Source organism: Aptenodytes patagonicus, chromosome 1, assembly GCF_965638725.1.
Source record: "Aptenodytes patagonicus chromosome 1, bAptPat1.pri.cur, whole genome shotgun sequence".
NCBI classification, from domain to species: Eukaryota; Metazoa; Chordata; class Aves; order Sphenisciformes; family Spheniscidae; genus Aptenodytes; species Aptenodytes patagonicus.
Window position 1 is genome coordinate 201,917,893 of NC_134949.1, and position 27,528 is coordinate 201,945,420.

Genomic DNA, 27,528 nt, shown 5'->3' on the forward strand with positions numbered 1-27,528 from the left:
CCCTCTGTCCCTAGATGACTTAGCATCTTTTTTTGGCCTGAAGGACTAGTTTAAGCCAGTTTGCTAACTCGGTGATTTTTTCCTGTTCAGAGTAGCATCTGTCTCTGCTCTAAATTGCATCCTCGGCTCTTTCCAAGGGCCACCTTAACTCTGTTAGAAACAGATGAATGAAGCCTTCTGCAGCCAGTGTCACTGATTCAGTGGCTCTGCTGGCAAACGTGTTGACTTAGCAAAATGTCAGCAACCCTGGCCTAGAAAACCCAGGTCTCCATCAGCAATTTCGCCCTCATGTACTTAACATCAGGTCAACAAAACACGAAGGCTGTTGAGCATAGTATAAACATAAGTATTTTCATTCAAGTTCTGTGCACATTAAGTTTTTCTGCTTTATGAGTTATATGTGTATTTATTCCATGATGGTATTTGCCAATGAAACATATGCCTGTGCTTTTCCAAAGCTAAACAAATCCCATCAATTTTGAGATTGATTTAGCAATTGTTTTTATTGTTTTCATTGCTTGGATCAAAACCTCTCTGTGACACTGAAGACTTGCTTTATAAAGAAAAGGAAAACACATCAATGGCACATAAATTTTAAATAAAACTGACTATTTTAGCAGTGCTCCTATTTTTTACTATGATTAATTTTTGAATTGTTTTACTTTTATGATAACATTCATTTTGTTAGCAAAAGAGATAAAGTTTAGCACACACTTTACAGTAGAACATGATGGTTGAAAATTTGATAGCTGCAGACATGAAAGAAGAATGACAGGTCATTTTCTGACACACTTTGGTCACTGAGGTGGAACTTTAGTCATGGAAATCTAGCATATGATAGAGCTGGTAATAAATTTATCATTAAAATGCTTCTGGCAGAAAATGCCCATTTCTTCAAACTGAACCATTTTACAGGAAAAGGTTAGCATCCATTAATTTTTCTTTCAAATCATTTCTGTAAAATAGGTGCACGTCTTGACATGTGATGATCTAACAGGTTTCAAAGTGACAAGTTTTCATTTCTATTTGGCTTTGAAAATTTTGGCTTTGAAATTTGTTATGTTAGAGCATTTAAAAAAACCCCAACATTATTTAAATCTAAAAAATGGCCAAATCTATGTCTTGTACTGAGGGACAGGGTTCCTTCCAGATTTGGAGTTCCTAAACATTTCTGATATTTTCTCTGATTTCTGGATAAGAAATTTTTTTCTGTTTTGGAATTTCTCACGTGTCCTGAGAACACGTGTCCTGCCCATATCGGCCACGTACAGAACACATCACTCTTCTGCTCAAGTTCATTTTCTGCACCACTTTCCTCTTACATTATCACTTCTTATTCTTTCTCATTTGCGTTTGTCATTTCTTCTTCTGGCCTCTGTCTTGGGAAAAGCTCTCTCAAACTAGAGCTCTCAAGGCCCAAAAAAGTCATTTCCCGGGGTACCGGTGGGTCATAGTGGGGCAGCACCCTGCCCTCCTCACCATACAGCATCAACCCTTTCGGATGGAGACAGCCCCTCTAACCCCATCCCAGCAGGAGCTGGGGACGTACAGGGCAGCTCAGAGCTGCTGCAGCCAGGGTGGGGGGTCCTGCAGCCCTTTCCCCAGGGCTGGGCTGTCCTTGGCTTCTAGTCATTCTCCACATAAGCCATATTTGTGTGTGAGAAGAAAAAAAAACCTGCCCTTTGGACTGTTGTTCTCTCTCTTGCCTGCATTTTATTTTACAACTTTTTTTTTTTTTACAAATAAATGCAATATTTTGAGGCTTCCATTCCCTGGATTTGCAGTGGGCTCCTCGCAATATGTTAAGCGGGATACCTGAAATGTGCTCTAAGGAAAGACAAAGCTGCACAGACCACCCAGGCCTCCTGGGGAACCTCCTTTGAAGTACCAGTATTGCCGGCAGTGTTGCTGCATGCCAGACAGGCCTAGTACCATTATTTCCAGAAGTAATAACACTGGTACTGGTGCATGCACTGGAAATAATGATGTTCTGACCATTAAAAAAATTGTACATTAAGAAAAAATATTAAATAGCAGCAAGGTGTGACTCTAGAGGCATGAATTTATTCTGCTTTCAGTTTTCTTTAGTAGTGGCAGGGTGCAGCATGGGCTGGTGGCTTCCTGGGGACCAGGGACAGACGCGGGGACAGGGTCAGACACGGCCCCAGGCTGGCTGGGTAGGGCTGTGGGGACGGGGATGGGCTGAGGCTGAGATGGGATGTCAGCCTGCAGGTTGTTCCCAGCTCAGTGGGGCCCATGGCCGGGCAGGGCTGCGGCAGAGCTGGAGACCAGCCCTGCTGCAGCGTCGTGAGGCTGGGATGGACAACCCTGGGCTGGGCTGAAATGGGGCTCCATTCAATATATACATTGGAAATGTATATATTTATATAATTGCACACTACTAAGTAAATACAATGTTATTAGGAGTTAGATCTAGGTTGCAAACATGGTGTCACCCACACCCTTTAAGATGTAGTTAGCAAAGCGCAAGGGACAGTTGCAAGAGAGAATAAGCACTTTGGAGTGGGAAAGGTGCTTTTCATGTAGACAGGCTTACCCTTGGTCTGTAGGTTAGCAAGTTGTCCATCGGCTCGGTGTAGAAGCAGTAGACAAGATTCACACTTGTACTCCTTGTACGTGATGGATGGCATGAATAAGTAAGTTTTATGAATATGTAAAAAACATCCTATACTGTGGCTTTGCCAAGACCTGTAAAAATACCAGTTTCATCCACTGAGCCCTACTTTCTTTCAGAATGAACATGACTATCCTGGTGGTAACTGTGGTTCCAACCATTAAACCACATTCCTGCTGTCATTAATAGGTGATGTCATTAATAGGACTGCCGCAGTCCCATCACTATGCAATAGACCATTCTGTTCAAGTCATCATCTTCAATGCTTTTCTTCTCATATTGCCAGGTACATAACACCAAACCCGGTCTGCACCACCTATCTCTGTTCTGGACTTGTAATCCAGGAGGTCGGAATTGCCTGCTGTGGTACCGCAGAGGACGCCTTGGTTAGCTGCTCCTCTTGCCATCAGACTGCTGCTGGGTTTTTAGATAGCCCGTGGTAGTCACTATTAAAACCTGGCTGACTGACGCTATGCATCCCTACTAACTCCTAGTCTATCTCTTAGCAAAAAATATTCTGTTCAGCTTGAGCATTCTAGCTGCCTAATGTATTTTAAAGTTATCACCACATAGCTCAAGATGACTAACAGAGCACACTTCATCACGGGTAGGGAAAATGAGCTTTTACTTTGCTGACAAAAATCTGAAGTCAGATTAAAAGCTGACACATCCTCTATTTTAGTGGTATGTATGAAACACTAAATATAGCAGCGTGCTCGTGTATTTGCTGATGCACGGTAATGTAGAACAGCAATGGGCTGGCAAGGAAGATGGTGCACTGCAGTAATACGATAAAATCCTCATGTGACCTTGGCCGTTTCAGAAGTAGTCTGTGGATAATTGTGTATCCTTGGCTGATATATTACAAAATTCACATAGAGGCAGTTGTAGTCCCAGGGCTTTAACGAATAGCCTGATCCTGCAATATTTTTCCAGGCACAATGCTAATTGACTTCAAGGAGAGACCTCCGTAGCTTAAGAAACCAGAACTGTGCTGTACAGCAGCTGTATATGAACAACTGCCAACAAAGGGCCTGACTCTGGGAACTGAGAGGGAACTGCAACTCCATCTGGCCCTTGTTAGAAACTGTAGGTGCTTGATTCATCACAAGATCAAACTCATATACAGTAGTTCCCACTGGCTACATATTTTTGTGTTTCCTTGGTCATATAATGCTTTGTGCTCATTTTTATATTTAACAAGGAGTTACGGGTTGATCACACTGTGAACAGGGAAACGGATGTGGCTCACAGAACCATAACCTGTTCTGGGATTTTCCTCTCGCTTGTGGGCAGATGGAGGAGGTGATCTCTTTCAGCCTTTCACTTGCCATGGATGCTTGGCAAGTGTGCTGGAGGTGAAGCTGAGGCTATATCCATGAGGTCCCTTGTCCCATCCTCTGCAGGGAAGAGCAGCAGCTGGGTTAGACGTTCTGCAGTCCCTCCCAAGACCTAGGTCATGTCTCATGCTGTCATTACTCCAGCTACGAGAGTTTACCCAAGATGAGAACCTGACCTTAAATAACTGGGGAAAAGAAAACATCCTCATCCAGTGGTTCCGTGCATTTACTAGAAAGCAGAGTGGGGTCACTTTGACATGTTTCCAACACGAAGTGGAGATGCTTACTTTGGACTGAAAAATGAACAGGCTGTTTTCCCCAACAGTGGTAACAGTGAAAGTAAACTAGTGAATAAACCCAGCTGTTTGGTGGCCTTGGCCTGTTAACTAGTTAAGCTCTGTATTGCTCAAATTAGCAGTAGGTAGACTTGGTGCTTCTCCTGCAGTCAGTGCATCAGAGGGTCATTTCATTTGGCTCCTGTTCTAACTTCTGTGCGGTGGCAGTTTGGCTCCCAAAATTAGGCAGTGAGGTTGCCTCTTCCTGCCTATATGTTTCTTTCATAATCAGCAATGATAGAACAAACCCCTTCTTTGCTCTTCTGAAAAGGCAAATCTTTGCTACTCAGCTCCTACTGATGTATTGGATCAGCTGAGGGCAAACTGTGATCCTCAGCTCTCAAAAGCAAGAGGAAAATGAGAACCCTTACTATGTATATATCTCAGGATATTGCTGTTTCTAAAAAAAAAAAGACAGGTGTAGTTTAAAAGCATGTATGTTTACTGTTTTAATATGTGAATTATAGACAAAAGCTTGATCTATTAAGGAATACTCTGAATTTTATATAAGAAACTTCTCCACCAATGAAGCAGTAATGTAGAAAGACACTTTATACACATGCTAATACTCAATGTCATTCTAAATATCTTCCTCCGTTTCCCTGCTCCATAGTTCTTTCTGTAACTTTGATTTTCAGTCAACAGAAAAATATGTAAAAGCCTAGAGCTGGTAAACGTTAAAAATAATGTCTATTCAATAACTGTACAAAATATAGGTGGTTTCAGAATGAAAATATTATAAACATTTTTCCTACTTTAACTCATTTTTGTTTACAGTTTGGACTACTAGAGAGAGTTGAACACTAAACAACTGAGAGATGAGCTTGGATTTGTCTGCTTTTGAGACTTAACAAGATCTGACAGGAACCGTGTTGTAAATGGTGATCTAATGCAAATTGATAAATTGCTCTAAAGTTTTGGCTCTGTTGGAATTAGGGGGTGTTGGTTTCCAGCAACTAAGGTCAGACATGGAGCCACAGGATTCCTGAGTCATTTCTTCTGTGACTGAACAAATGTCTGACAAAGGTTGTGGACAAACAGCCATATTCAGCTCCATTGCATCTGAGCAACCAACTTTCTTTAAACTGGGGTTTTCCAAGAGTCATGGCAGACGGCACGTTGTGGCATTTAACATTTATTCCAAAAGTAACAAATGCCTGGAAAATTTTCACTGAATAATAGATGGGGCAGAGGATGGGACAAGGGACCTCATTGTTTTCTATTTCAGTTAGACCTTTCCCTCAGACCCCTCTGATAGCCACAATGCAAGCTATGTCCTTGTATTTTATTTCCTGGGCAAGGTATAACTTCAAAAGTTTGAAGGTTTGACTTTTTAAAGTATGCAAGCAGCAAAATAAATCTTTAGTGTTTTATAATGCTAACTGAGCATTACCACTTTGAGAGAGACACACACACATGGAAGAATGAGCTCTATAGCAGGAGCTTTTTGTTTTCACAGAAAGCATTTCTAATGGGTAGCAGTTCCAGCAATTTTAGTGTTCCCCATTAGAAAACATTTCCCTCACGTAATGATTCTCTAGGTTCAGTTTTTGCTATTTAACTATGTAGGATCAATTCCTAAGGAGTAACTTGTGAGTTTTTGTGCTGTATCGGAGTGACAGGTAGCTCCTCTCTGAAAGACTCCGGACACAAGATAGATTCTGCATTGTTTCTTTGTTTGCAAGTTGGACAGGCAAACACAGAGGAATGCTTCTGGCTGGAACATATGCTTAATATAAGTTATTTGGGACAATAAAGCTATCAAACGAAGTAGCCAGCTTCTGACCTTTTGCAGCATAGGACCTTTTGTGGGACCATACTCAGACCATGCCACTGTTTCATGCTATTGAACAACCTGCCATGGTGCAACCTCTGCTCAGAGATGGCCACAGCACAAAAAGACACAGCGTCTGTGTAACTGTGACTGGCTATGGTCGGCGACACCAATCTCCACTTCCATGAGCACCAGAGTGATGAAACCCTTTACTGTTGCTCATGTTAGGATTGAACGCAGGATCTCTAGACATGAGTCTCAACACCTTGCACTTGAGTAATAACCACATTAACTTGAAGGAAGTAATCACTGCATAAGCCTCTCCCTAAATATAATGGGACCACTAGAGGAGGACAAAGAGCCGTGTAGTGTTAATGTCAACTGCAGGGACACCTTCTTAAGAAACGGAAGAATTGCTTTAGCAAGCTTTTCAACTGAAAACCATCCAGTCTCTGCCCTTCCTGTTCTCTGTATTAGATTCCATCCAGGCCAGCAAGTTGCTATGACAGAAATGCACACGGAGATGTTGGTATTTACTGAGCGCTCAGCACAAGGCAAAAACAAATTAGTAACTTCCACCATGCTGTCAAGCCACAGCTGAAGTGCAGCAATAGGAGGAGGCCAGAGCTGCATACGAACGCAAAAGACATGCCAAAGCCGTCCCATGTGTAATTCCATTGCATACAATGGCATTTGTCAGTTGTGATTTTGGCTTTGTGTCTTTATGAAGGCACAGCAGTAAGAAAGGCAAGTTCAAGAAAAGAGATGGCCAAAAAGTTGCTTTATATATGGGTATTATTAAGTGGATCTGAAATTGCTATTCCAGCCTTGGTGAAGTGTTGGCTTTTGACATGGGGTCTGAGAAGGTAAGGGCTTTAGGCTTTCATTTGAAATTTGTTTATATTAGGTACATACCTACCCTGGAATTTTTGTTGGTTCCCAAAGACTCTGTCATATGAGGCTAGTATGTATGTCAGGACAATTTGTTTTAAAGCAAAAGGACAAATTTTTCCCTGGTGTTAATTCTTGTGAAAACTAATGGTTTTACATCAGAGTTGACTTAAGCACCAATTCAATGATGATTTTAGATTAAGAAATATGATTAAATAGTCAAGAAGTTGCTCAGCACACTCTGTGCAAGGCATAGGTCTGCCTGATTGCCATGCAGGTTTTTAGTATTAGCTGCAAATTTATGAATAGGAAGGACAGACTGCAAAATGTGCAATGTTTGAAATTTGGTTTGGATGACTTCTATGTGGAAATGTAAAAGGAAATGCTGAATTTACTTTTAAGCAGTTGATTAAAAATTCATTTATTCCATGAACTACAACTGATAATATTTTTTTAATTACCTCAACAGTTACAGTTGTCATTGTATATTGCTTAGTAGTAACTGCCATTTTCTGGAATCCTTAGCTTACTAGGGGTCGTAAGTATTTCTCCTGACTTTAAATTCAATCCTTATTGCAATATAGATTACATATGATATGTAATTGACATTAAGATAACACTTGCTAGTGAGAAAAACTTGCTTTTAAAAGTGAGAAAAACACCCGTCTGTAAGTATCACTGAAGTTATTAGATTGGTTGAATGGTTTTGAAGTCCATAATTATCAATTTCTTTTAAAATTGCCTTAATTCTGAGAAGTAAACTGATTCTAGCATAGAATCTTGCAGGTTTATCCTGTAGAATATTAAGGATTCCTCCTTTGTAGAACCTAATTCTACGCCGATTGCAGTCACTGGCAACTTGGTGGGGGGAAGGATTAGTCTCTTAATGGTGCATTTATAACTGTGTAGAAAATTATTTATATCCGTAAAGAAAAAAAAAAACCTTCCACTTTTCACAGCATTTCAGACTCAAACAACTCCTCTAAGTAGCTGAGGAAACGGGAAGCTCGGGAGCATTATATTTCATAAAATGTATATAGTTCTTTTAGCAAAGTCTTAAAACGACAGCTTACTTGGATTGCTACTTAAGTCATTTATTATTTTTAAATTGTTCATACTGAGGTAGTGACAATGGGCCTCAGGCCCTGAGTAGTGTCCTTTTGAGCATTCTGCATACAGGCAGAATGGTAGTCCTTCCCTCACAAACCTTACAGCCTTATATTATCATCGATGTTCTTCATACAAAAAGGTGACTGTTAAAACATTTACATTTGTTTCTAATTCATGATTCAAATCATTTGCCCAGAGCTTATTTTCATGCATGTTGGTCCATGAGCTGGTGTCCAGGTTATGGTCCTCATCCTGATGGGTGCTCTTTGCTGTGCCCTTTGTCCATGCAGAGCTCGGCACCAGGAGAGCTTACGTTAGCACTGCAGGTGTACGGAGAGCCTCTGTATCTTCTCATGCGTGTCACGGCACGCATTTGAACTGTTAGCATTGTCTCAGGCAGCAACAGGTCAAGGCTTCCTAGTATAGAAGAATCAGAGAACGAGTGGCTAAGGCCCAGGGTGTTGGTGGTCCACTCCTGCCAAAGACAGAAGGATCCGGGGTGCAAAAATAGGAGGGAGAGACTCAGAGAACGGTTTCTACTGTGCCTGCTTCCCAAAGCAGTGGAGAGGGAATATGGAAAGGAATAATTGCAACATCCCACGACTGAGTGGTCTTCCTTGCAGCCTTTCCCAGCAGTAGTTGCCTTACTATCCATGCTAGGCCTCCATCAAGAGAAGCCACTAGTTTGGATTTCCAGTGTCTTTTACTAGGCAAAGTGGGCACAAGGGCATAGGTACTCTGGTATCACTGGCAGATCACTGATGTTGGCATCTGTTTGTTTTATAAACATATAGCACATAAAGTTAGCCCTGCTTTTCACACTCTTTCTTTTCTTGTCTGCTCACCCACACATTGTCAAAATCTTCAATTTACAGCTCTCTGGACTCTCGTTCAGTAACAAAAATATGAGTTTCCAAAGTTAAACTAAAACTTCTCCTCTTGTATATTTTCACCTATTTATCAGACAGTACTGATGCTCTGCACTCAATGGCTGGATGATGTCTTGGAGAACTCAAAATATTCAGTAACTTAATCTAAAGTACACCTTTTCATTTGTTGCTTTTGTTGCTGTGCTCCTCTTCTATGGCCCCATAGCCTTGGAATTTTTAAAGCATAACAACAACCATATAGGGATGATATCCAGAGTATTGAGCTACACGTAGGTAAGTAACTGAGTGTATGCAGAAATAGGTAAAAGTGCCTCTAACTTGCTGTGATGTGTACCTGGAACATCGATGTAAACATTGTGTATTGTGCTTCCTTAGGTCTTGACAGAGCCTGTGTCTTATGATCACTGGGGAGGAAATACCTTTAATCTTCAAGTGTTCATTTGCAATGGCTACACTTTACTCTTAAACAACACAATTTGGATGGGCACACAGAATTCCTTTCCCGTGGTTTTGTTCCCTTGGGATTGATCCTTCTTTTACCGAAGTCTGTGGCAAACTGTCCTTGACAATGTCAACAGAGGCCAAGTGGAGTGATGAAGTACTGGAGTTATGTTGTGTAGGGCTGCGGGGTTGTCGAGTATGCATCGCTGTCCTTTGGAAACCACAGAGCCACCTCTGTCTACAGCGCTAGGCTTATTTCATCATTATCCTTTTAGATGTTACAGAAAAGCAGCTCCTGTTTTTTGGCAGGAAACACTCCCCCACACCCACTTTAGACTCCTTCTCTTTGCCTCCCCTCCTGTGAGCAAAAACTTTGTCAAGAAAGCACATTTGTTTGGGCCAGGAACAGAGACAGCTGATATTCAGCTAGTTATTTTGATTGCCTGGCTGGTAGGGGTTGGGGGAACAGATAATGTCAAGATTTCCTCTGCATTCCAGATCTGTTTTCCTCCTACGGTTAGCAGGCGGCGAGTGTGACTTTTCCCACTCGGCTTTTCCCACAGTCAGTAAGACTTATCTGACAACGGAGTTAGTGTCAACTGTCCAAAACTAACTAGGAGATATCTTCCTTTCACCACTCCTGTGCTGTTATTGCTTATCAATGTCACTCTCCAGCTTAAATGACTGGTTAATTTACAGACATACTGAGACAAATTCACTTCTGTTGCAGCTCCATTGAGTTCAGTGGAGTTACACTGGGAACGAGTTTGGCCGTAGGTGTCTGAAAAGCACAAGTGGTAGGAACGTGATACTAACAGAAGCAAGAGCAGCGCGACAGTCAAAACAAAAAGGAAGCCCTGAGCTTTGGCAGGATTCCCATTTCAGATTTCTGGAGTGTAATCCAACAAGGTGTTCATGTTTTACAGCTGGTGCTGCAAGAGAAAAGTTGTTATTCAACAGCAAAACAATTCCAGAGTCTCCACATCAAAAGGTAGCCCATGTTAAAAAAGAACAAAAGGAGAAATAAGTCATAGGATTTCAGAACACAAATTCTATTGAGAATCATGAGGAATGTGCTTTTAAATCTATTAGAGACTTTAAAAAAGACTAGAGTGAAACTGAAACATACTCAGCCTGAGATTTTCAAATGAGTCTACAATGGTTGAATACTGAAATCCTATTAAAATTCCACTGAAACAGGAAGCATGAGATGGAATTGATACCTCCAGCTTTACCTACAGTCTAAGATGGCTTTCGAAGCACCTCTTCTATCAATGGGGGGAGAGGCATTTTCAGAGTGTAACATCTTCTTCAGCTGGATCAAGTCCTCCTCCAGAGGTCTGCTGTAGCACCTCTTCTAGGCAGCTGGTTTTGGGTGGAATGAGTCACTCTCTGAGAGATATCGCTCTCCCTCCCAGCTTCCCACCTCCCTCAGTTCTCTTTTAACAACGGGTGCCTAAAATTCAAGGAATGGCAATCTTACACCTATTGCTTTTGAAATTTTGTTAGCATTTCTGATTCACAGATGAAGTTAAAATGAAGTGTAAAACCAAGCATTTTAAAGTTGCGTTTAACTCGGTTAATTCAGTTAACCTGGACTAGCAGTGCAAACAGCCAACAGTGTATCCAGAGCACTTTGTTCATTGCTCTGCACGATTCTCTACACCATGCACATACCCTGCCTACTGTTTCTGTCTCTTATAGTCTTCTGGACTCCCCTATCTCTGTTCTCCATTTTCTCTCCATTTCCTTCTTTGCAAAATCCAGTTTTAGTTTTCCTCCTTACCATTTCCATTCACTATTCAGTTTCCTCTTAAAGGCACTGCCACTTTGCAGTCTGGTTACTCTTCTGCTCGTGATGCCTTACAGTGGCCTTCCTTCCTTCGTTCTCTTCCTTCTGCCTCTCCTGTTGCCTCCACCCCATACCTCTCTGTTCTCCAGAGCTTCTTAGTTCTCTTTGGTTCTCAGTGAAATGGGCAAATGGTTCTGCAAGCTCTCTAAACCCAGGCATGATACTCCCTCTCTACCCTTGCAATCAAGACAATTTCTTGCTTTTCCTTCTGCTGTTTAATGGACCTATCATGATCTATCATGACATCACCCATCACCCACATCCCTGAATGGCTGAGGATTAGCCAACTTTCTGGGTAGCAAGAAGCAAGGTTTAAAAACTGGGTACCAAAAGCTGAACTTCCAGATTCCTCTTTATGCCTTTAAACAAATCACCCTGATTTTCAGAAAGGATTTCAGAAGTGGCTGATGAGTGGTAGCCACTTCTGAAAATCGGACAGTGACTTAGGTTGTAAGACTTAGGGACAGCATAGTTTTTAACATCATGAATTTTTTGTGCCTGGGCAGAGTACTTCCAGGCTTAATGCCCAGATGTGAGTGCATTCTGGAGTCGTCTTTGCAAATAAGAGATGAAGCACTGTCAGAAATGGAGTTAAAAGTGGAAGTGTTGGAATACACTCATCAGGTTCAGCTGTGCAAGGCAGCTAGAATGATACCCATATTTAAAGATGAAAAGAAGCCATTGTGGGCAGTGAAAATAATTACAGCTTCCCATATTAATTATTATATATATTTCTGAAAAAAACCAAGCAAGCTATAATATGCCCAGATGAGAATACGGATGTAGGATCCAGTATGGGTCTGCAAAAGAAAAGAGAAACAGCTTTTGCACAGGAAAAGAGGAAGAGATAAAACTTATCTAGGCTTTACAAACTAATATTCCAGAGATCTTCAAAACAGAGAGGAAATAACATGAGAAATCAGTGTGGGAAGGAAATTTTGGTCATAGAACATAAACTTTATAAAAGATCCAAAGACACCCAAATTAAACTTGTCAGTTTTTGGAATGAAGAGGGGCTAATAATAGGTTGCCTAAAAGATTTTTACTAGGACAAGTATCATTTAAAGCTTCATTATCTTGACAAGTGAGTGAACAGATGGCAAAATCTGTAGCAAACTCAAGATTTCCTAGGGTACTAAAGATTAGAAAGATTTCTGAGAACCAAATTCAAATCACCAAAGCGAGGTGATTTGACAACCTCAAACCAGATGGGATTTCAATTTACCTAAGTGTGAGGTAATGCTCAGGAATGATCTGAAGCATTCACTGATGCTGCATACTTAATGAAGTGTTACCAGTTCAGAAAAATACCTAGGCAACATTATGGACAGCTTAATTAAACAGCTCAGTGAAAACAGCTGTTCAATTTGCAGCGCTAGTCGTGAAAGCAAATAAAAGGCTAATTTATATGGACCATAGAGAACAGCATTGCTGTTATTATAATGTCATCATATAAATTCAGGAACTATATCGCAGTGACGTCCAGCATTGTCAACATTACAAAACTGTCTACAAAAAGAAACATTCAGAGAAGTCAGTGAAGGATGATATGCAGGGAAGATACAATCATTTTATTTAACAAATGAAAAACGTTGTGGCACTAAATTCCTACTCACCTTTAAGTCATAGGGATATCCAATGAACACAAGATACAGAACATGTAGCACCCTCCTGTGCTGGAACCTGTTTCCCCAATTAACGAGGATCATCAAATCAGCAAGAAACTGAGGGCTTTATGCTCACATATTCTTAAGAAGCATGATGGGAGTGAGCAGGGAGAGGGAAGTACCCACACTGGATGAAATTTTTCAGTGAAGCATATGGGAATTTTTACAATTACTTCAGCAAGTCAAGAATTTCACCATTAATGTGAGATTGTCACTAGTGTTTGGTCTAAATTGTGTTGTTTTTTTTTTTAAAGAATGATTAGAGCAGTTCTTGTAGGAAGGGAGGCTGTCCCTGATGATTATTGAGAAGACCTTGAGTTTCATCAATTCTGCATTAAAAGGGTAATTTATACCTGTACAAGGTAGAGTAAGAGCCTACCGTTACTTTCTAGTAGTACATACAACCCACTTTGCATTTATCCTGCCCAGCTATAAAAGATGAGCTATAGGACAGGAGGGAGGAGGATAAATCCAAATCTATTTAAGTCCTAAAGGAGGATAATGTTTGCCAGATGAAATGGTATTCCTTATGACTTGACTGACAGCAATGAACTACTTTAGATCACTGCAAAACCATTTAGCAACATTTCAGAAGAGAAATTTGGAATAGCCTCCAATTTGAGGCATAAGAAGACTAGGTTTTGGTTTTCAGATTTACTTCTTACACTTTTTTCCCCTTTAGCAGTGGCATTCACTAGAATGAATAACTTCAAGGCCTGAACTCTGAAACTATGTATCTGATAATTTTGATCAAATTAACATCAAGGATTACCTAGTATAAATATTCTCTGTCAGGTAAATTAACTGATCTTCTGTCTCAAAAACTAACACTGCGTAAGATCCTGCTGAGTTATAATCCCTTTAGCACCTACTCTCCAAGCAATGTACATGGGTTTTTGTAATGTAAATGATTCAAAAAATTTCCCTGAAATGTAGAACAATCTCAGGTAATTACTACTGAGCGGATTTATGTCAGCACAAAATGACAAAAAGCTGTTGAAGTGAGTCTGCATGACAGTAGTGTAAGTAAACAATATGAGCAACACCTGTATCTGCAGCACCGTAGAGGTGTTCTGACATCATCCATAGGAACTAATTTCGCTAGAAACCATTGCAACATTGAAAACGAACTTTGGAACCAGCAATACATACAAGCAAAATAGCAACATTTTCTCTCCTTCTCGAACAGTCCTGAATGCATATCTATCTCCTTCATTTGCGTGGCACTTAGTTGAACTCAAGGGGAATTGTGTATGTGGAGTCTCAAAAAAGTGTCTATTAATAATAAGAGGGGGAGTCAGGCCAACTAGAATACTGTGCTCCAAGGGAGTACAAGGGGGAGGTGAAGCCTGCTCTGTTCTTTCTGGAATCAACTTTTCAAGTAATACTAAATAAAAAAGATGGCCCTTTCTAGAAAGCGAGTGGTGGCACTATCGGTAGAGGGCAGTGGCTGTGACCTCTGTCGTCATTCTGGTCACATCACTGTACACAGCAGCAGGTGATGGGGAAGCTCTCTCTGCCTTTGGTATGCTGGGCCAGCTACAGAGCAGTCCCTGCTATCGCCTTTCTTGGGAATTAAGTTGTACCAAGTACTGCTTTCAATCCCAAAAGAGAAAAGAAAAATATCTTAATATTTTCTAGCTTTCTCCCATGGTGTTTGATGTTACTATTTATGTAATAGTAATTTAATGTCACTATTTATGTAATAGTAATTTAATGTCACTATTAAAATTCGGTTCTGTGAAAAGCAAATGGGTGCATAGCATAGATTTTTTGCCTCTTGCATGCAGAAGTTGGAGTCTATTTGGAAGACCACAGTAAGTTATGCTTGGCGTGGTGGATTATTTAATTTCTCACAGTTGAATTCTTTTATATAGACTACAATTATACAGCAGCACATCAGTGCTCTCATAAAGTCTGCTGCCTACTATGCAGTGACACCTTACAGCTTACCTCTCTGTGCATATATGTAGTATAGTCCACATAAAAATATAACATAGCTTTGTTTCCAAGATACTGAATCTTGAATGAATTTATGCAGTTATGCAAACCCCCTCAACCTACATGCAAAAGGCAGGAAGAGTGTAAGCAAAACTAAGGTGAAGAAGCTACAAATTTGGTGTCACAAGTATTTTTCAGTTCACAGCTATGCTTTTGCCTACCTAATTATATGAAGCCATTACTGAAGCAATATTGGACTTCTTTTGATAACTTTTTTCTCCAAAGCTTTCTGTAGTGGTTTCAGGGGCAGTACTACAGGCCTGTTCGTGTTTCAACCAAAAAAAGTAAAACTCTCAGCGACTCACAGTAAACCGTTCTCTGCGCAGCTCTAAAAACTGAAACTGCAGTTGTTACCGCTGACTTGTTAATATAACACAGACATCGACATTTCCTGGTTACTGTAAACACTGAAATGCTTTTGGAGTTAATGGAATACAGGTGCTGCCTGACGCTACCAAAATGTTCTCACAGAAACAGAGACATTTTTGGATAGAAAGAGCTGCAGATCCACCTAGTCCAGCCCCTTCTTCACAGCATGAATATCCTGCCTCTCAGTGGGAATACCCAGATATGTTAAATGTCATGAAACAAGCATTCTTCCTAAGCTTAAGCTCCTTTATACTAGCAGGAATGGACGTACCACTTAGCCTGCTGGAACAGAGAGTTCTGTAATGCCAGAGCTGGGTGATGGAGTGGGCTTAGGCAGGCTCTGAGCTGGCTGGGAAACCTTCCCAATGGGGCTGTGGGAAATGATGCTTACAATCGAGTCGCCACCAGCCTTCACTTCGAATGAGACTCAGACAATACTGCAAACAGCCAATTGGCCCTTCTTTACTGTGGAAGCAAGAAGAAATTTAAAAATCAGCCTTAATGATTCAAGATCCTGTAGAACTGTTGAGGTTAATAGGGCTTGGCTTGGGCCTCAGCCAAATTTTGATTCTGGTCATTATAATCTGCCTACCTGAAATTCTATCCCCTATTGCAACTGGCCACGACATTCTTTATTTCCTGTCCAAAAATGTTAGTAGCATTGCATTTCAGTTCTACTAAATATATATTTTTAGAATCTGTTAAATAAGTTAAAATAGTAGCTGTGTGACCAGTAATGAAGGAAGCTCTGTAAAAATCCATAGCTTGCAATACATTGATACTTGGCAATATGCTCCCATCAGTCAGTAGCCTGATTACTAGGAAAGCGTGTGCACAGGAGTATTTGTGTATCTGAAGAAAGTTCTTACTCTTATAAGTAAATTGGTTTTGGGAACAATTCCGTTGCATTGTTGTTAGAACCTGTTGTCAAGATTGATCATGTTTTCCTGTGCAATCCAGGAGAGTTATAAAAAAAAAGAACACGCTCCCAGGTCTCTGAACCAATATCCAGATACTGTGTGTGCTAAATTGCCACTGACTGCTGCAAGGCTTTTTTACACAAATGTTCCCATTATTTCTACTGTGATGGTAATAACAGTTGGAAGTTTGGGAAAAAAAAAAATTGGTTTAGACAAGGTCCCAATACAATATTAAGGAAATGAGCACTTTGAGAGCAAAGAAAGATGTAGTTTAGAATAATATATTTTTGTCAAGCAGCTAAAAAGGAGGGGAAAAATCGAACACCAGAAGCTGGAATGAGAAGAACAGGGGGCAATATTTTGTGCTGAGACATTTCGTGTTTCAACATAGCTGCTCACTTTTTCAAGGGCATTAATCACCGCAAAATTTCAAGCTCTGCTCCAGTAAAAAACCACTATATCTACACACATAAAATGTATTCCACTTTCCCAGTTGCTTAATCATTGAAGAATTGGCTATTTCTACAGTGACCGGCTTTGCCCAGCCCAAGCTTTCATATCTGCAACATACTATATTTTAAAGATGTCCACAGAGCATCTTACGAAAGGAAGTGAAAGTTTATTGGCACTTGGTTTGTTTTGTCCATTCTTTTCCTCTGCTGAGAAATGTGCAAGGGCTTTTGTGGCTGCAATTCCTCAGAATTTCAGCTTAAGTATCAGCTTTGTTGTCTACTGTTCAGTAGAAGCGCTCTGTTTACTCAGACAGTAATCCATCCAATGATCATTTGTGCCACAGTTACCTCCCTGTCCCCTTTTTCACCATTCTCACAGAACAGAGCATCCTCCTACTTGTCACACAGGGCCTTTACCTGAAGTTCATAATTCTCCTATGACAATTTAGGCTGAGTTAAGGAGACAAGATCGGAGAAGTAGAGGGATTATTAAAAAATAATCTGCAAGAGCTAGGTACAACTAGGATGTGAGATGGAGAGAAAAGTCCAAGTTAAGGTTGGCCAGAATGTGAAAATCCTGCTCCATGGTAAAACCAGGAAAATGGCAGTTATTTTCCAGAAAACCTGACATTTTCTCTAATTTTTATTCTGTAAGAAATGAATTTTTTGTCAGAAGGAGTTTTCCAGGTGAAAATTTGTGGTTGCTCTAGGAAAAACTTTCATCCCACGTTTACCATCTCATCTTTGTTCTCACTTACTGTGCCTTGATAGACACAATATGGTCTTCTTCAATATGGCTTTTGGCATCCCAAAAGCAAATACTCTGGCAGTTCTCTGCTGTCACTATTCATTGCAGTTCATCCTGCCTTTATGTTGCATCAAGTGGAGGCTACTTGGCTTAAGGCTGAAGGCCCTGCCCTTCCCTATCTATCATTTGTTCAATATTGAAAGCTTGATTCCCACAGTCTGTCTGTACAGGATGCCAGCTTTCGTTGTCTACTCATTACATTTTCAAATACACATTTGCAGGCTTTCTCTAAAAGTGCCCTTCATGCTTGGGAGTTGGTCCTCTGAATGTATAAAGATACCACATCAGCCTCCTTGGAGACCCTCTTGCTAACTTGCTTTGCTTCAGTGCCTCCAAAAACCAATCTGGTGTGCTAACACCAGTAGTTACTACGCTGACCAGTATTGGTTTATTGTCCTCTTGTACTCCACCCTTCCTACCCCAATTAGCTCTTCTCTCCACTGGTGTCTTGTTTTATATTTAGGTTGTAATCTCCTGAGGGCAAAGATTGTACTTTTGCTCCATCCAGTTTCTGGTTCTAAGTGCTCTGATAATACAGTTTATTAATAGGAATAATAATAAAGTACCATTCTCTGTATGAACACAAGAAAAGCTTAATTCCCCTGCCATCCCCTCCATGCCAGTTTCAGCAAGGGAGAGGGAGCACAGTCAAACAGCAGATACTTTGTTACTGTAGTTTGTATCTGGGCATACTTAGAGCCTTTTCACAGTGAATACTGCAAGAAGTCCCGTTTATTTCAGCATTAATCACTGTGAACAAAAGTGAAAGAATTTGGCCAGGGCTAATGAAAGCCAGCAGTGCTCTGCTGTTGGCAAAGTGCGGAGTGATCCTTTCCCAGAGCTTCAGAAAGCTGAAATGGAGAAGGATGAACAGATAGGTGCCAATCTCTTGATAAACCGGGAAAGAGTGAAACTGCTGTATAATTGATCCTCATTAAAGCTACCTTAAAATGATGATAATTTGCATATGTAAATAACAAGCAAGGAGAGAGTGCCAGGGAACAAGCCGGAACATTTTGTCCTTGTTCACAATGATTCTTATTTTTCTCTATCCAAAATGTTTGTTTGTTTACTTAGATGTCAAAGAGGACACCTCCTCATATGCCCTCGGTGCTTTTCACATAACTTCAACCACAGAATTAGTATGCAGTTCACTGCAGTCTGCTATTAGGAAAACAAGCAATGGAAAACCTCAAATCTTTTCTTCCCTTCCGGTGGTAACCCAGACTTACAACATCACACTCAGGACATTTAGCCTGTGATAGAAAACAAATTCCAGAGCTCTAGGACCCCCAAAGAGATAAAGATCATTGCCAAAGTTATAAATACTATTTGATGTATTTATATCTAGGCTGTCTGAGCTACTATTTGAAGCTGCAAAAGCACAGCAACACCATTCTGAGTATAATAAACTTCAAGAAGCTTCATTAATTTACAGTCAGTTCCTGAAGAATTAGATGTATTATAAAATTTGGTATTGCACTGATTAGCATCAGACTGCATCAGTGATCCTGTAGGAGTAATTGGTTTTCTCTTTTGCTTTATTATTGCTTTTTAAGGGATACAAGTGTAAGGAGCCTGTGTCCACTAAACAGCATGCAGTAACCGAGGATGTACTCTTCTCACATTTTCCTCTGCAGGACATACCCTGTTTTGTTCTTCTACAAGCAGGCAAATATCGTGAAGTGGTTAAACTAACAAAAAATCCTGACTCATGATAATTAAGGACTAGAGGAAAAAAAGGAAAGAAGTTGTACCTTTATCGTAGTCTTTCAGTAGTTTACAAATGGCAAACCAAGAGGTAGTCATTTTTCTCTTTCCTTAGGCTTGATCCTCTTCTTACCAGATGCATGGGAGTTTTTACAGTGACTTTATTAGGACTAGATCAGGCTGCATAATGGAATCTGCAACAAATTAAAAACACACTGCTAATTAGAGGCCAGATTATTATGTAGTATCAATTAACTTGGCGTTTAATTACCATGGTGATTGGGAGGAACTATAAATTGCAAAATATATAATTAGAACATCAGACTTCTGTGCCACAATGGTATCAGAGCATGGGTGTAATTAGCTTAGGTTTTCCCCCAACATTTTACATGCTTGCAAGATTTTAAGATGGACAAATACCACTTTCATTCCTGCCAATATTCAGTTATCAATGAGAAAAGACAAACATCATAGTTCAGCTTCTTTCAAGGCAACTGGGAACTTCCTCCTTTCTGTTCATCATATACAGTGTTTTTATTGCAATTACTCTGAACAGAACCATTTTGGCATGACTAGCATCAAGCAAGAAAACTGCTGTTTCTGTGGAAAATCTCCTTCCCTTTTCTTTCCCCCAGAAATGTTATCCATCGCGTTCAGAATGTCAAAACGTTTCAAGCTGTAGACAAGAGCACTGATCAGTTGGCTACTTAACGCGCTTAACCAACAGATGAAAATGTGTGGACGGAGACCAGAACTTTACCATTTAGTCATGCTTTCTAACATCCTAAAAGGAAGTGAAACATCTTTGACCTATGAATGATCCCTAGCACATACCTTTCTTCAAGCAGGTTGTGTAGAACAGCTCTTATTGTAACTGCTACTACTAGGTGTAATATATCAAAAATACCTGTGTTGGTAACTCGACTTCTGAACAGCTGACTATGATTAAAGGCATAAAATAGGAATGGGCCGGTTGCTGCATGAGATATTTTCTCATTACTCAATAGCACTGTTTTCTTTGGGGAGAAAAGTACAGTCTCTGATCTTGCTGCTGGATTTAGTTTTCCACAATACAGTACCTGAAATCAGTAAGATTTTTGTCAGTGCCTGCCACAGAGTTTGGTCTAGGCTTGCCAGTTCAGTTCTGCTGCTGATTATGAAATACAGCCATATCACTGGGGTTTATCTTAGTAACCTGCGGTGAGATAACATGGTGTTAGCAATTGCTAGTATCTCATTGCTAATTAGCTGCTTTCAGTAAACCTGGAAGTCTAGGGACATTTTTGATAAAGTAACATCTTCAAAAATGGTATAGAAGGGAAGAGAATGTCTTTTGTTGTATCGCTACATTCTGGCCATCACAGAAAGCAACTGAGGAAAGGGAGATCTATCTTCCAGACAAGCTGGACATGGTAAGAGGGCGCATTCAAGTGCAGCTGCCAGAAGAGCACTGTTGAAGGTTACAGTACTGGCTGACGCGGACTGGTGTTTGTGGGTAGTGACACAGCAGTATGATACAAAACCTTCAAAACTGATTTTATGATTTCACCTTTAGGCTGTGTGTCACTGCTGATCTTTATAGGGCAGCTGAGTACAATGTCAGAAATGAATTTCTCATCTCTACCTGGTTCCTAGTGGATAGGAGCCTGTGGCAGAAAATGGGCATCGTAGGTCTTACGTACCAGTAATGGCTGTGTTGCTAGGGAATTAAATAAAGTGAGGCAGAGGTCAGAGGCAGATTTATGGGGCAGAGGAGCTGATTGTAGGAACTGTAATCCTCTCTTCTCCCATTAACATCAGCAGGCGTTTGCTCTGGATCATGGCATGTGGGAGTATTTACATAATTATCCTGTCCCCTTTCCAGATCTTGCATGCATCCATCCCTGGAAGGCATCCCTTTTCTCATAAGAGTTTGTGCAGTCATTTGGAGGACACTGTAGCTGGAATTGCAGGAGGAGGAGTGACATACAACATCTTCACAAGTTCTGGGCAAGCACATCGTCTCCACTATATCAGATAAAGTAGAGTAGTTTAAGATGAACCTCTTAAGAGGAACCTTTTAAGAACAGGCACAATGGAAAACAAATTCACATCAGAGAGTAAGCAGAAGACGTTATTAAAACTGAGAGGTAACATGGAATACATCTGTTTGCTTGCTTTTAGCTTCTATGGCTATTGCTGACATTGCAGTTACGGTTTTAATTTAAACAAGACGGGGATATCGATAATGTTTAACATGACTGCTTTACCAGGGTATTCAGCTGTTTCAGTGTATGGTACTCACTTTCAGGAACACCAGCCTCTTCACTGCACATCAGGAATACTCTGCACAAAGAGTAAGCAATAACTAATGGTTTGTGACTAAATGAAATGAAGCCCCTGTTGTCCTTCTCACCTATCGGACTCTCTGCTGCCAGTCATGCTGGGAACCATCCACTCCATGGGTGGCCAGGATAGGGAAGGGACAACTGTTACAACAGTATTTCCCAGATCATAGAGGAAGCAGAGGCCCAAAATTGGTTTCCTAGAAGGGATAAGGGCCCTGATGTTGCTCTCTGGCTCATCTAGGGATGGAGGAATCGGGATTCCTTTTAGTCTGTAAATGTGTGCAAAAAGTAGCTGCCAGGTTTTAGTTTTGAAAGCTTTTGGGAGTGTAAGAGCTTGTTAGAGAAGAGGAGATGATGCAGGGAGGTGGAAGGGATGAAGGAGCGGAAGGGAGGTGGGAGGTAAGTGGGTGGAATGCAGAGAAAGTGGGAAAGAAATGGGAGAGGCTGTGTTGTGAGGACTGTGGCTTGAGCTCGGGTGGAGAGTTGATAAACGGAGACCTCAGAAAAAAACAATTTTATTTTGGCAAAATTCGCGGCATGGGTGAAGCTCCTATTACAGCTTCCCGAGAAAAAGGCAGGCCGCTGCTACCCAGGTTTTCCGTCACCTCGTGGCGGGTGACCTCGCCCCGCAGCGGTGGACGCCCGCTCTTCGCAGCGGGGCTCCCGCAGAGCCGGGCGGCGGGGCTGGCGTGGCGGCAGGCAGCTCCCGGTCGCTGTCCAGGGAGCACGAAGCCTGGCCGGCGCCGGTGGCCCCGGGCGCGCTGAGGCGGGCAGCGGGAGGCGGCGAGCGGGCAGCCCACGGCTGGGCAATGGCAGCAGAGCGGCCGGGGCATGCTTGGCCGGACAGTTCCCAAATGAAGGGTCACAGGCGCAAGCGGGGTCACGAAATATAGTCGCAGGGCCGCGAGGCCTGCGGTGGCTCGGGCCGTCGTTGGCGCCTGAGCCCGAGGGGCGTCGGGTCCCGGCCGGGCCGTAGGGCGGGGGCGGCCATTTCCCGCCTCTGGCCCCTCACGGGCAGCAGCGGGGGCGACCCCCGGGCCGGGGCTGCCGCGGCCCGCAGGCGGGGCCGACGACCCGCCTCGCCTGTGGGGCAGGAGCCGGGCCGGACCCCGGGGCACCTTCCCCGCCCCGCGGGGGCTGAGGCGCGGGAGAGGGAAGGAGGGAGGAAGGCGGCGAGGCGCCGGGCGCGGGACGGGGCGCTGGGGAAGACTGGCGGCGACGCTGCTGCCCCGGGGGCCGGGGCGGGGGCGGGCGGCGTGCCGGGCGGCGCTCAGGTGAAGGGGCCGCCCGCTCGGAGCGGCGGTGACGCGTGCTGCGGCGCGGCGGGGCTGCCCCGCGGCCCCATGTGGCCGCCGCCGCCCGTCCCCGGCGAGGGGAGCCGCCGCCGGCGCTGAGCGGGGCTGCCCGGGGCGGCATGCGGAGCCGCCGAGGATGAGCAGCCAGCGCCGCCCGGCCAAGGCGCAGCTCCGGAGGTCGTTGAGCGAGCAGCTGCGGGACTCCACCGCCAAAGCCTGGGACTTGCTGTGGAGGAATGTCCGGGAGCGGCGGCTCGCAGGTCAGTCCCGCCGCGCCGCGGCTGCCGCTACCTGCCCGCGGCCGCCTGAGGGGAGACCCCAGGGGACGTCCCGGCCCTGGCGGCGCAGGGGGCTCCCCGCTCCGAGGGGACGCCCCGGAGGACGGCCGGGGCGCCTGGGGGGGCACCTGCCCCGCTGCCGCGCGGAGACCTCGGGGCTTCAGCCCCGGCGGGACGGGGAGCTCCCCGGCGCCGCCTCAGCTATCGGCACGGATGCACTTGGCAATCGTCAGGCAGGACGGGCTGCAGGCAAGAGCCGGGGTGCAGGCAGGTTGGACCCCACCCCCTCCCGCCCCGTGCAGGCAGCACCTGCCCGGGTCCTGGAGGGCACGGTGGGGATGGTGCCACAAGCAGTCGGGCTCAGGGCTGAACCTGGAGGCAACCCCACGTCGGAGGCACCTTCTGAGCATCTCAGAAATCAAGAGGGTTGAGTTTGCCTCCGGGAAGCAGGCTCACCTGCTTGTCTGATCAGTTTTCTAAGTCAGTTGAAGGTCCAGGTTCGTTCCTCATAGGGTTTGTGTGTGAGGAGGACCACAACTCCCAAAGAAAAATGGTTTGTTTCATTTCAGGCGCTTTTACAGCTTTAGGTCACCTAACTGCTCTGGAAAGTCGGGCTTCTGCAGTCTTACCATCTCCAGGTGGAGACCAGAAGGACACAGAGCAGGGCGGGTGCTCCAGTAGGTCGGGTCACATTTAGAGCACTGCTATCGCAGCAGCACATTTGCTTTATGCATGCAAACATACTGCTAATTTGTATTTGTAAAATACTTCATGAATTAAAAGGTCTAGAGGGTACATGCAAGTGCAAAGTAGAGTTATTATACTGGAAAACAATACATCAAGATTTATGAGCAAAATCATGTATAATGAAGGCTAATTTGTAAAGATGGATTCCTCTGCCACATCCTACAGCACTGTTAGGAGTTTGGTGACCTTGCCTAGGGCACTGTGACATGCTGGTATTGTATAATACAGAGGTAAATAGTTTATGATACAGGTCTCTAAACTGTGTCTACAGCACATGAGCTTTTATGTATATACAATTAAAAATTGTGTGATAATTATTTGAAAAATGCATCTAAAGTGGGTAGCTTCAAGAATGAATTACTAAACCAGCTAATTTTGTAGCGTTATGGTTACCCAAAATATTAATCTGTCTTTATATGTAATCTACTTACTCCTATATTAATAGCGGATGCCAGCAGACATTCAGCAAGGATACTGTTGGATATTTTTTTCTTTTTTGGTCAAAGACAACTATTGCTTGATTGAGCAAAGGACCTGGGCAGGCTGCCATGAAGCTTTAGCCAACTTCTTAAAGCAACTGGGTATTAAAATTGATGGAGTCAGACTTTTTATTTAAGGTGGATAGAATACTAATGTCCTGGGTTTATGCACTGCCATAATTTTAAGTGCTATTCATAATATGCTGGTGAGACACTGATACACATGCCCTTTAATTAAATGAATTATCTGACAACATAACAAAATGTGTACACAAATAACATCTGTTGATTCCAGATATGTTCTCTTGTTCAGATGCTTTTATGTCTCAGGGATTTTTGTCCTTGTTTTTATATTCATTGTCTCTCTGGCCCCCGTAGCTGCAGTGCATATTTCTATGCCTCTTCTTCCAGCTATCGTTAATGAGAAGGCAGGGAATTTAAGCTGATCTAAATGTGTCATTATTTGCTGATTGCCAGACCAGCTTTTCCTCCATCGCAATGGATCTGATCCCAGTCAGGTAGATAGTTGTACAAGTTCCCTTTTTTTTTTCCTCGAAGTTGACATTGTGGTTCAGCCCTGACTGACAGCTGGAGCAGCAGTGTAACTGGTAACTACTGTTTAAGAGCAATGACTGAAACAAAACACAGTTTTAACCATCAGTGTGCTGTCATATTCCAACCATCAAGCCAAATAAAGGCTTGTGATTAAATCATCGTTGTGTTGACGGCTTTGCAGGCATTTAAATAGTTACTCTTTTGGTCTACTTTACTTTTTTATGTTTGTTAAAGCTTCAGACACCAATTGCCCAACATATACCTGTAAACAAAGTAAGCACAAGACAGCTTAATTCATAAAAACGATATAATCACTGGGGTTGGATGAGACGCTGGGAGGTCTCTAGTCCAGCCTCCAGCTCAGAGCAGGATCAGCACTGGGAGCAGGGCAGGTTGCTCAGGGCTTTCCCCAGTGCTCCTTGGGAAGTTTCTGCCCCAGTGCCCATGTGCTGGAGCAGAGGGCAGCAGTACACGGTTGGGCAGCAGAGGTGTGAGCTGGAGCAAGGAGCTGACCCTTGGCTAGAGCAACGACAGAGCTGAACCTTGGCTCGGCCACTCTCAAAGAGGCAGACAGCATGGCTGGGTTGCTGTGGAAAGTAAGCTGTGCGTAAAAAGACTGCTACAGTGTGCTCCTTCCCTCCCTCCCTCGCCCTTTACAGCAGAGGTGATGAGCAGCAGCCTGGCTCCCAGCGTGCTCCTGGGACAGGGCTGCTCCGTACTGTCTCTTATTCAGGATGGATCTATGGTGCCCAGCAGCTCTTAGTCACTCTTTCTGATTCACTGACCAGGATTTGTTTTTTAAACAATGAGTGTACTCGCGACAGTGCCACAAATGCCAGCCTTAGTTTTTCTGTGCTTTTCATAATTTTTGCAGAGGTAGTTTACACTGTTTGTGTTCCCACTATGCTTATGGTTCAAGTTGTGATTCACGAACTGATCAGGAAATGTACCAGAATTATAACTCCCGTGTTGGAGTGGAGATCTATCTGTTGGTTTAATGTAATTCTGAACTGCTGTGCCATTATTGAAAGCCACTGCTTTAGGAATTTGACTTACGTATTTAACAGACTCTTTAAAAAAGTGATGACCCTAAGGTGATTCTGAAATTGCACTCAAATCATGATCACCTGCTACAGTAAAACACAACAAGTTGTAGTTGTTACATCTGTTGTATGTAGGTGAAAAGTGCCACCCTCTATCTGGCATTCTTTCAGTTACTATATACTAAAAAAAAAAATCACAAAGAATATATTTAAGCTTTGAAGCTCAGTACTTCAAAGTCAGGAAGCATCAGAGGTAAGGATGCCTGTTGCTGCCTTGTTGTACAGCCTCCTCACAGTGTAGGATTGTCTTTTAATGACATGATCACATCGCCCTTTTTTGCACAGAGCTTTTCTGCCTCATTCAGTGCACAAAGTAACGATCCCCATTGCTCAATCTGTTAACCTCGAGCCTGCTGTACTGCAGCCTTCTCAAATCCTTGACGGAGCACAGAATTACAAATTCCCTCAAGTGCTCATGAGCATGGTGCTTAGGAGTACCGAGTCTTGTGTACTTCGTACCATTAATGTTTTAATTGTAGTCTTAGAAGCTTTAAGGTTATGTTGTTCCCATTTTACAGATAAGAGCCAGAGGCACAGTGAGATTGAACTCAGGAGTATCAATAACTCTGAGTGTTAGAACTTGAATTTTCTACTTTAATATTCAAATTATGGCTCTTGGTGGCTCCTATTGCGCAGCACTCATGCAATCAGCCTCCAGGATCTAACTGTACTGCACCCAGGGAATGAGTAACTTGCAATTCCTGGCTGTCTGGTCCAATTTTGTTTGAAGTGATTTGCTGAAAACCAGACAGAGAGGGATGGAACCACAGGGGCACCGTTTACTTGGCATAGTCTCAGAAACACAATTTTTTCCTGTGTGCTGTCTCCCACCCTTTCCTGCATGCCTTCCAGCATCTGCAAGAGATGTAGCAGGAGTCCTGCAGCCGCTGCCTTAGTTGGGTACAGGACTCGGATACACGACTAGGTCATTGTCCATCATCGACGGGATCCTAGGGAAGTGCATGTGTGGATGAGGTTAAGACGTTGTCCTAGTGCCTAATAGGAGGAGGGTTGAGTTAGGATTAAACAGGTGACTTCAATTCTGAGACTTCCTGAAGTTTGAACACTTGACTTTGTGACCCTAACATTCTTCTAATAATAGAAAGTTTTGTCTCTAATTTCCTAGGTTTAGCTTTTAGCTGTGGTTTAGCAATTCACAGATTGCTGTCAGATTTCTACTCTGTAAGGCTGCCACTGCTGTGTCTGCAGCGTAGATACACCCTCAGCCTTTTTGCCAAATCTCTTCTCACCTCAGCTTCGTGTCCCACAATACTTGGTATGTTCTGTGTTCTTAAAGAAATTATATCTGCATTTGCTTTCCTCTAGCTCTTCAGGTACAACTTCTCTCATCTCTTCATTGTCGTCCTCTCTACTGCCTGACTGCTGACAGCAGTACAGGACACGATACCCCTGAGCACTGTCCTAGCTCCTACTTAGCTACAGAGCTCTCTGGGAGCAACTTGCCTGGGGTGATTGTAGGGAAGGATGTCAGATGCTCCCACCCTGTTTTGGGCTTGGCCAAGCTCCAGGCAAACTGAATTTGGGGGCA

General features: G+C 42.9%; 1 protein-coding gene across 3 annotated transcripts in view; it reads left to right on the forward strand.

Moving 5' to 3' along the window:
• Positions 1-27,528, forward strand: part of STARD13 (StAR related lipid transfer domain containing 13) — a 300,044-nt gene that overhangs the window by 131,358 nt on the left and 141,158 nt on the right. Inside the window, exon 1 of one of the 3 annotated variants that reach the window (XM_076364269.1) lies at positions 22,931-23,077. The exons of the other annotated variants lie outside the window; for them this stretch is intronic. Coding sequence (XP_076220384.1) covers positions 22,954-23,077 — 124 coding nt within the window. The 5' untranslated portion in view covers positions 22,931-22,953. Of the gene's footprint in view, positions 1-22,930; positions 23,078-27,528 lie in introns of those variants that run through there. 3 annotated transcript variants of the gene reach the window in all.